The following is a 10,730-nucleotide window of genomic DNA, read 5'->3' as shown; positions in this document are numbered from 1 at the left end:
AACTTGATATTTTTATAACAAATTTCTTGTATGCAATAAATTTCTTATATCTTTATTAACATCACAATATGAAATTGTAACTTAATTCTAATTTTGGCATAAAACTACGTTTTGCAACTAAATATTCATTTGTTTAAAACAGAAAGCAGAGTGTACAAAGTAAACAAAAAAAACGATATTGATTCCGCACGATGACAAAAACGTCAATATTTGTTTATTCTGTAAAATAAATTTTAAAATCATTGACACCAATTCGGAATAATAATCATAATTGTGTTTTCATACATATTTTTAATAAGTTATGCAAAAAAATATCATATGTTTGTAAAAATATACGAAATATTATTTGGTCAAATATTTTTTACATTTTGTCACTCCAAACCGTTATTGATACTTTTCTGTTTTGTTAAATATACGGTGATTAAAATTAATGTATGGATTTATTTCATTTGTAATTTATATTTTTTAAAAAGTATTTCAAAATAAATAATATTTAAAAAATATTTAATCTAATAGAAAAATTATTCAATAATTATGTAACAACGGTTACATTTGTTTTCATCTTTCTTTTTATGAAATGTTATATTTTTATGTTAATTTTTATGAAATAACAAAACCTTTTATATCAATAATCAAAGATATGCTGAATACAAATTAAATACAATCATAAAATTGTAAATAAATTTTCTTTATAATATTTTTTGCTTTATTTTTCTTTGCTTATTTTTTCTCTATTAATATTCCCTCATAATATGAGGGAATACCCTCATAATATGAGTTTTACCAATAATACATAAAAATAAATTGCTCGTTGCATTAAATCTCATGCCTTAATAATACGTTAAGATTATATATAATTACCTTGATGATACCGTACTGATAGATTTTTCTTGCAATTTCTTGTGTTAATTACAGCTTATAATATAATGTGCTGCTAATTTCCTATGACGTGATCGGATAATTACATAGTTCAAATCGAGAATTGATTTACATCTTAGAGCGTGAAATATATTTTTTGCAATATTAACCTTTAATCAATATATTATCTTCACATTTTTGCTTTATTGATCAATTAAATTAAATAAAATTCTATTTGCAAAATTTACACACATATTACATGTAATATAGAAATATTAAAAAATAAACTTTCTTAGTCAATTCTTTTTATTAATATAAATACAATTACTTTTTTTTATATCAAAAAACACCTAGAAACATAAGAAACACGCGTATTTTTTATTTTAATCTATACCATATCGAAAATTCAAAATCAACAAAGGGAGGAAGTGTATGTTTTCTTGTAAGTTATTCTTGAGAAACTGGTTTTATTATCGAAGCCATTATTCTGTCTTTAGGAATTAGAAAAAAATTAATAGATTAAAGACAGGCATGCGTATCACATGTATATATATATATATTCAGTGACATGACTCGAGGCCGCCACGAGGATACGCCACGTTTTTACGTTATCGTGGAGTACGCACGTGATCGAGCTCGATAGCGCGTGTTCTGTTTTATCGACCTTCTCTAGTGTATTCACAATCAGCCAAAGGACCTACTCGGTTGGGACCTTTCGTTTCTCTAATGCGTCTGATGTGTCGATATGTCACTTTCACAAAGAAGATTCGAAGAGACAATACCACTCCTTTCAAGTAAGTTCTGCTCTGATTTTTTTGGATGCTTCTGTTCTATCGACAATGATTCTCACTGGGATTTTCGATCTATCGAACTGTCACTTCCGTGTTATTCTTAATTGCATGCATCATTAGAAGCATTACTACGCAAAAGTAAACTAAGATTTAGTCTTTTCAACTTATGAGCATATACTTTTATATATATATATATTTTGTATTTATATTTGCAATTTGTTTTTATTTTATTTTAAATGATTTCTATTTTAAGTGGGAATATTCGCGCTTGGTTTTTGAGATATTATTTATTTAATTAATTTTAATTATCTATCGTTTTTATTATTTATTATGATGGGCCTTATTAAGTAATATTATATTTTGAAAGTAAAAAAAATTAAAATAGATTTATTCAAAATATATTTGCATCTCTTTACTTAATATTCTTGCTAAAGGAGGTTTCTCCTCGTCGTAGCAGTCGTGGCCGAGTGGTTAAGGCGTCTGACTAGAAATCAGATTCCCTCTGGGAGCGTAGGTTCGAGTCCTACCGACTGCGAAGTTGTCAAGTTTTTTTTATTTTTAATAACCATGGATATAAAATATGAATATAATAAATATAGAGTTCTCATAGGAAAATTTATATGCTATTTTTTCAGAAATAAATTTTTATTAAAAATTTTATTTGTGGAATTATTGTAAAAATTGAATACTGTTGTTACTGTTGAAACAGTGGATTTTTTTAAAAGAGAAAGTTAATTCAAGTTTTAAATAATTTAATGCAGAAATAACGAAGTCATGTATGATAAAATTAATGATTTAAACGCGAAATTATTTTTATATATTTCACATCTAATATATATATAATCTAATATATATATATATATATATATATATATATATATATATATATATATATTTATATATATATATTTAATAAAAAAAATTATTTAAATAAATATTTTGTATTTTACTTTGTACAAAACTGTTTTTACAATTTAATGTGGATCACATCTATAAATATTAAAAATATATAAATGTCACATTTTCATTTATAACTTTCAATTAATAGCCTATATGAAGCAAATAATTAGGAGACAAAAGAAATTGGCTGTTATGTCAAATAACTAACAGACAGTGCTGTTTCTTTGTTTTAAATCGTTATCAGAATCTCGCAGACAGCGGTGTATCCTATAACTGTTTATTTACCTTCTTGTCGTACGTAATATTCATATGTGCTTAGCAAATATGTAAGATCATTGACGCGTGTGCTGTGGTGATTAATTAAAATCCCGCTACTACGTACGATATCTCAAAGAGAGTAACTAATTAATCTTAGCCGCTTCGTAGCCGTTTTTCCTTCCTCCAGACAAAAGGAAAGTTTGATAATTATATCATGGTTGATGTTTTATATATATATATATAATTTAAATAAGAACATTTAAATATTTTCTCTTTATACAAGAAAATATTGACTTTATATTTTCTGTATAAGTTTCTTATATATATAAAAATTTGATAAACTTGATAAAAGATAGATAATATTTACTTTTTAACATCTCTTTAAAGTGAAGTTCCATTTTTCGAATTTTCAAAATAATTCAAATCAATATACATATATTAATAAAATATTTGCAAAAGTTTTTAATATTATATTTATGAGATTTAGATATTTTTTTAAGAGATTATATATAAATATAACACTTGCACATAAAATTTTATGATCTGAATGTATTTATAAAAAAATTTTCAATTAGAATTGCCAATAGATTTTATCACCTTAATTTTATATCTTTCATATGATCTCACGTGACGCTCATATATTTTTCACTGAAAATACGATGGCATTATCCGTTGCGACATCACATGACAGTTAATACTTCGCGAATCATGTCATTGTTAAACATTTTGCGGAGATGAGATTGTAATGCTAAAGCGACTATGTCTTCCGATTGTGGTTTGTTTGAAGAAATCTTATCTCGAGAATTATTTAATGTACCGTATGGTACATTAAATGTTATCACAATCTACTAATCAAGCACTTAAAAAATTATTGCATTCCTTCTCATAGTGGATTATCAAGAGTACTAAAGGTATCAGTGTTTGATGAACTCTGTGATGAATAGGAAGTCTTTTATCTGTAATTGCTATATTTCATAGACCGCGTTTCTTCTTTTAAGATTCGCTTCGATAAAGCTGCAGGTTTAGAAATACACATCAATCTCGCGAATTGTGAACAATTTGAGCAGTGGGAATTATTTTATTCATATAACGTGCTGAGGAAAAATTAAAATTCATCGAAAAACCATGGTTTTGTGTATGTATAATTAATTAATATAGGTTACCTAATTGAATGTATTACATTAAATTTATTTTCTTCAATAATTTAGATTGTGATTAGTTATTAATAAGCTATTAATAAGTTATTAAAGCAGCATTTGCACGCATTGCAATTTTAATATCATGTTTGCACAACTTTCGATATCGCAACTATCGTCAGAGCATTGAGAGGCGTGACCATGATTAGTTAATAGTTTTGCACAATTCTTGATATGACACAGCCGTGATAAGTTGACGACGTTTAGACCTCGGTGATGTATTTAGAATTTGACAAAAAACTCATTAAATAATATAATAATGTCTATAATAATAAATAAAATTCACATAACTTATTTTTATTTAATAAAATTGAAAATATATTTAATTATTATTATTCTTTTTAAATGTTTTATTATCATTAAACGTAATCGGATTGAATTTCCCACTTGCATTTATATTCGCATATAAATTTATTACAAGATTGGTCCTCGAATTTTTGTTATTTTAATTATCTTTGGAATTATTTTTGTTTTTACACGTTTGTCCTGTTTACAAATCATAGGGCCGAATGTTACTCTCCCTCAAAGTTGCAACCTCAAGGGGCTTCTCCTGCGGAGGATACCGATTCTAACATGGCTGCCTCTGTACAGTTGGGGCAAACTTCTGCAGGATACTTTGGCAGGGTTGACAGTGGGTCTGACCGCGATACCGCAGGGCATCGCGTATGCAATAGTAGCTGGACTTCCAGCTCAGGTGAGTACACGATACGAAGGTTCTTGCGATCGTTACATTGCTGCCGCATGCAGATTTTCTTCCGAATGAATGACACTCGAATTAAAGCCATTAATTTCAATGAATCAAGGTAAATAATAATATTCTCCAAAAAAATCATGATGAAAGCTAATTAAAATATACTATCTTAAGGTATTCTTTTAAATTAATTAAAACTGTTCGGAACAGTATATCAATTTATATTATGCAACTCTAAAAATAATTATTGAAATAGATTGTGAAAAATGAAAATTCGGCCCTAAAATTCACGGCAATCTTAATTTGAAAATGAAAAACTTGCGCAACTTGTCGAACTATTTGCAATTTTTCGCTCAGTTAATTGAATCTCTCGAGTATGTTGAGGAACTCCATCGAGTAACCGATCTAATCTACGGTAATTGGAAAGACGACTCTCGTTAGGTGAACTTTTGAAAACTTCAGTATGGCCTGTACAGCAGTTTCATGGGTTGCTTCGTTTATCTGGTCTTCGGTAGTAGCAAAGATGTCACGGTGGGACCTACCGCGATAATGGCTTTATTGGTGCAAAAGCACGTGATGAGTCTGGGAGAAGATCTCGCCGTAAGTGGCGTTTATTAACCTCGTCCAGCACTTCAAAACTCAATTTTCCCTCTTCGCTTTGTACAATTGTTCTTATTTCATATCTCTGATATTGTGATCAATTAATACAACTTATTTATTTATTAATATTAATAGTTTATTAGTATTAATATACTTTTGCTTTAATGTTGTTATTTTAAATTTGAGTTTTATTTAATTTATATAATTTTATTGCAAAGTATTTCACTTTAAATTTTCATATAAGATTTAGATAACATTATTTTCAGGTACTCTTATGCTTTCTATCAGGCATTGTGATCACAATCTTGGGAATGCTTCATTTGGGTTTTCTCGTAGATTTTATAAGTATGCCTGTAATTTGCGGCTTCACTAATGCCGCGGCGATTATTATCGCTACTTCTCAGTTAGGTACTTTATTAGGTATAAAAGGACGCAGTGATTCCTTTGTCGATTCCATTTCAAAAATTATCGATCATATACACGAAATCCAGCTTTGGGACACAGTGTTGGGAGTGTGCTCGATGATAGTGTTGGTTCTCCTCAAGGTATGATTGATTAAATAACTAATAATTAAAGATTGCTTTTAAATATTTTAAATATTTTCTTAATATTTTTTTATTAAAATTCCTTAAATCAATACTTTTCATTTACCCATGAAATATATCTGAAAATAGAATTATTAATCATCAATATCGCTTGTGGGCACTATTTATCAGTTTTCCCTTTAGTCATACAATTTTTAATCAATTCATTAACATTAATTTCTGAAAGATCCTATTTTTACTATTATTAAACGTCAAAATAATCCTTGTAGAATCTCTTTAAATTTTTTACTATAATAAATGTGCATTTAATTTATGTGCCATTATTTCAACGAGTATAATTAAAATGTAATTAATAAATCAAAATTTTTCATCGAAAATAGAAATTGCCCGGCAAGAAGACAGGAAGTCCTTTTGAAAAATTCATGTGGTTAATGTCTTTGGCAAGAAATGCCCTAGTCGTGATGGTTGGAATACTTATAGCTTATATACTATTCTCTCACGAAATCAAACCTTTCCAAATTACGGGAAACATAACCAAAGGTTTGCCACCGTTTGCTTTGCCTCCATTTATCATCGAACACGAAAATCGTACATATACGTTTGTAGAGGTAGTCGGTGAACTTGGTAGCAGTGTTATTTCAATACCACTCATTGCTATCTTGGAGAGCATCGCTATTGCTAAGGCCTTTGGTAAGTAAATATTGAATCACTTAATTTTGATTAAATAATAAACGTATTGCGATCGATGAAGATACCTTTCTCTGTAATTTTGTAATAATTATGAGAGCAAAAATCAATTATAAATCGTTCTCTCATCAGTCTCATCAGTCTCTTGAGTAAAACGCAAATTTTCTAAACTGTGTGATTCCTTTGGAGAAAATTTCTGTTTATTTCTTTGTTTAGATTTATACTTGGATCTCACAAATTGTTGCACTTTTGCATTGCTCTCTTTACTAATAATTATTTAGGCAGCAAAATTTTTTTTGCGTTATATTTGAAAATTTTCGGGAAATTTGCAGCGAAAGGGAAGACTCTTGATGCCAATCAAGAGATGCTAGCACTCGGCCTTTGCAACGTATGCGGCAGTTTTGTAAGATCGATGCCTACGACAGGAAGTTTCACTCGTACCGCCGTTAACAATGCGTCCGGTGTTAAAACGCCAATGGGTGGTATTGTCACCGGTAGTTTGGTGCTTCTGACATGCGGCCTGTTAACATCTACTTTCGAATTTATTCCGAAAGCCACGTTAGCAGCTGTCATCATAATCGCGATGTTCTACATGCTCGAATTACATACTTTCGTTACTCTTTGGAGAACAAAAAGTAAGATATTATTTTTCATAAATATATCCAGGTATCAGTATCAATATTACGCTACTTGTTAGATGCTTTTCGTTCTAAATATTTTTTCGGTAATTCGATAAGACTGTTCTTTTTTTTTATTGCAACTACATACATCGATTCTATCATGATTAACATGAGATGCAAAAAAAAAAATATTCGACTAAAAAAGCATTAAATATAGCTTATAAATTATCCGGTTAGTGATTAATTTAGTTTCCTTGAGATTAACCGTTTTCTCTTTCTCTGGGGTTGAACAGAAATCGATCTAGTGCCGTTGATAGTGACGTTATTATGTTGCTTGGCGGTCGGTTTGGAGTACGGTATGATCGCCGGGATTGCGGTAAATCTAATTCTCTTACTCTATTTCGCGGCTCGGCCCGGGTTATTGATCGAAGAGCGGATCGTTGATGGCTTGACCGTGCTTTTCGTATCGCCCAAGCAGTCCCTGAGTTTCCCAGCGGCAGAGTACCTCCGAGAGCGAGTAATGTCGTGGTAAGTCCCACCGCAAATCCGCGTAAGAAATGATTCGGACGCGCGCGTATACCAGATGTTTCGAAAACAAGTATAAAATACTTTCGCAATTTTTGCAACCCTGGCAACTTGAATCAAAAAATTTGATTGAACTCGCGCGACAAATAATATTTCTCTCGCGCGTGGATGAGATTGAATCTCGTAAAAAGCAACGCCACGCATAGACTTGACGTTTCTTCCGACGAAGGATACCTTTGATAAAGATTTATTTCGTATTTTGCGACTTTGTTGCGTGTCTAGGTGCGACAAGAGACCGGCAAGTTTACCGGTGGTAGTGGAGGGCCGTCACGTGCTGAGGATTGATGCCACAGTCGCGAAAAACCTGGCGCTACTCCTGTCGGATCTCGCCGCGCGGGATCAGAAGCTCATTTTTTGGAATTGGTCCGAGGACGCCAGACGGACTTTGATAAGTTACGACCCGTTACTCGCGACCTATTGTAGATCGTGCGCCAGTATAACGCAGATATTTTCAGGTAACACCTCGATCTCTCACTTTTTTTCACTTTGCGTCTCACGAAATTGTCCGTTTTGACATAGAATTTCGTGGAATTGTAACAGGAATCTTTGAGGCATTTATATGTCACCGATTTATATTCTATATTCTTCTAATTTAATTTGATCTTTTATAAAGAAAATTATATACTTCAAAACAAATTAAAAAAATTTATCGCGTAATTTTTAGTAATATGAATAATTTGGCATTTTTATACAACTAATATACTTTACATTTATTGGTAAGATAAATATAGCTGGCTTTTCTTTTCTTATCGAATTCTTAAATGAGGATTTATTATGAAAAACATTGTAAATATTTCATGACAGTCTGAAAACACAGAAGTAAAATGAACTTTAAAAAGCAGAGTTAGTTCGAAAATTTATATAAATTTGACTACTATATTAAAACTATAAATGTAATCTATTTTAAAAATTTTAACTTAATCGAGGTAATCTTTTTTACATCGAGTCCTACTTTCATATCATCAATCGAGATTAACGCCATGACGCATTAGTTCGCAAGTTTATGAACTGCATATTTCTCTTCCGGTTACTCAAGGAAAGAGGCCGGAAGGCGTTTCGAAATTTTCCGCGCTTTATCAGGCTCGACGTGACGCGCACGAGTTTGCAAATTTACGAGCCTCTGCTGCTCCTGCTTTCGCGGAGGACACATTCTCACACTATTCGGGAAGTTAATGGATTGTGGCGTCTCTGGAAATTTCCGTATTATGAGGCACGACGTAACGTTCGACAAAAGCACATTCGCGAATAAAGTCTATATTTTCAGAAGAAAAGAAAAAAAAAAATAAAAAAATAATTTCTCTTGAAAACTCAGTAGCAAGTAAATTTCGGAAATTACAATCGGAAGAGCTTCCCCGAAGCATCGTGAATTCACGAAAAATGCTGTTTCCAAAATGTCATAAAATACAATATCGGGAAAAAAAAATATTGGATCTAATCCAAGATAGTTTACTCGTTGATTATAATTGAGCACACTATGTATGTAACTGCGATCGAACATCGTGGGCATTTACGCAGCGACCTATATCATCACGTATGCGCATAGTGAATCACTTATGACAACCCCCTCTTTCTCTTCTCCTACCGCTGGTACCGGGGAGTATTACACTCTGAACGTACACCACATTGTTTCTGTCGTGTAACAGCCGCGACGGGACGGCGGTTGATACAACATCAGCCTCGCAGTGTTCTAAACTCGTTTCATTTCGCATAGAAAACAAGTCTCCACTTCAGACATACACAACTCACATTAATTAGCCTTAAAAGTGCCCTGTTGGAATCGATCAGTTTATTCTGAATTATACTCCATTTAACATTAATTATATATTATTATATTATAATATCATTAAAATTATATATTATTATATTATAATTACATATTATTTTTTAATATTATATTAAATGTGGAAAATTAAATATGAATATTGATGTTAAAAAATAATGAGATGACATGTACAGCCCATCCAATGTAATATATATGTGAGGCCTTTTGTCAAGATTATTTTATTAATTTCCCGATCATTCCGCTTAAAAATTTTAATATGATTAATGATTTATTTGAAAATATTTCTATGATTATTTTTTAATTATTTATATAAATGTAACCGACATTTTTATATATTTTATAATTTTAGAAAAAAAATTTGATCATATATCAAACAACTTTATATACAGCAAAATATTTATAAGAATTTTACGTGTTATTTACGATAATTATGAAATAATAACGATTTTATAATATAAATAATAATATTTTTTAGACAGTAATCAGATATCGCTTTTCTGTTTTCAGATGAAACCGTAATTCACTAATGAGCCGATAGAATTATTGCCACAACAGACATGTGTTCATTCCGTTTTCTAGGACAAATTATTAAATGCTATTTTTACTAAAATTTTTTATGTATAACATTAATATACACATCATGCAATAATATTAAATATAAATTTTACAAAGAATTACAAATTGTTTTATATATATATATATATATATATATATATATATATATTTACAGCGTTCTCTTTGTGCATTCCGTAGGAAATTGAAAACACGAACGCTGGTGTAAACGATAATGTGATCACCCGAGAAACACGTAGATTATTGACAATATTATTTTTATCGTCAGGAAAGCGACGAACGGATTATATCAACGACAGGGTTGTTATCCTTCATTTTTATTATTTCCCATTATAGAACGAGTGATCTTTTTCTGCGTCAGTTGTTAATACACTATCCAAGATTATTGATTGAAAATGTAAAAGACTCTCTGACCACAATCCTTTTCTTGGCTTTCTCTCTTTTCTTATATACACAGTATGTCCTGAATTCGCGGATTAAAATATTACAGCAAGAAAATAAAAACATTTCAATTTTTTTGTTCTTAGTAACCATAAGTAATGTTAAAATGTAAGAATTTAAAATTATTCAAGCGACAGGAGGTTAAATAATTATCTGTCTGTAAATAATAAAACTCATTTGATGCATTCATTTAGATTTTTAA

At 30.3% G+C, this 10,730-nt stretch overlaps 1 protein-coding gene and 1 non-coding gene across 6 annotated transcripts; both read left to right on the top strand.

Moving 5' to 3' along the window:
- Positions 1–1,495: 1,495 nt before the first annotated feature.
- LOC105430233 (sodium-independent sulfate anion transporter) lies at positions 1,496–10,717 on the top strand. Of its 5 annotated transcripts, XM_089075957.1 has the most exons (10): positions 1,496–1,652; positions 4,507–4,697; positions 5,157–5,294; positions 5,561–5,839; positions 6,220–6,379; positions 6,446–6,529; positions 6,859–7,161; positions 7,440–7,674; positions 7,954–8,186; positions 10,022–10,717. In XM_089075957.1, the coding sequence occupies exons 1-10, from the start codon at positions 1,604–1,606 to the stop codon at positions 10,039–10,041; spliced, it is 1,692 nt and encodes a 563-aa protein (XP_088932083.1). In that variant the 5' UTR covers positions 1,496–1,603; the 3' UTR covers positions 10,042–10,717. The 5 variants fall into 5 exon arrangements, with proteins under 5 accessions (XP_088932083.1, XP_011641995.3, XP_088932081.1 ...); XM_011643693.3 differs by having other exon boundaries at positions 6,220–6,529; XM_089075955.1 differs by lacking the exon at positions 1,496–1,652 and adding an exon at positions 3,516–3,942 and having other exon boundaries at positions 6,220–6,529.
- TRNAS-AGA (transfer RNA serine (anticodon AGA)) lies at positions 2,103–2,184 on the top strand. Its single transcript has one exon. It is a non-coding gene; the product is annotated as a tRNA-Ser (tRNA).
- Positions 10,718–10,730: the final 13 nt, after the last annotated feature.

The sequence above is a fragment of the Pogonomyrmex barbatus genome, unplaced genomic scaffold (assembly GCF_055798465.1).
Source record: "Pogonomyrmex barbatus isolate J1 unplaced genomic scaffold, ASM5579846v1 scaffold2, whole genome shotgun sequence".
Lineage (NCBI taxonomy): Eukaryota > Metazoa > Arthropoda > Insecta > Hymenoptera > Formicidae > Pogonomyrmex > Pogonomyrmex barbatus.
This window is presented reverse-complemented; position numbering and strand designations above follow the sequence as displayed.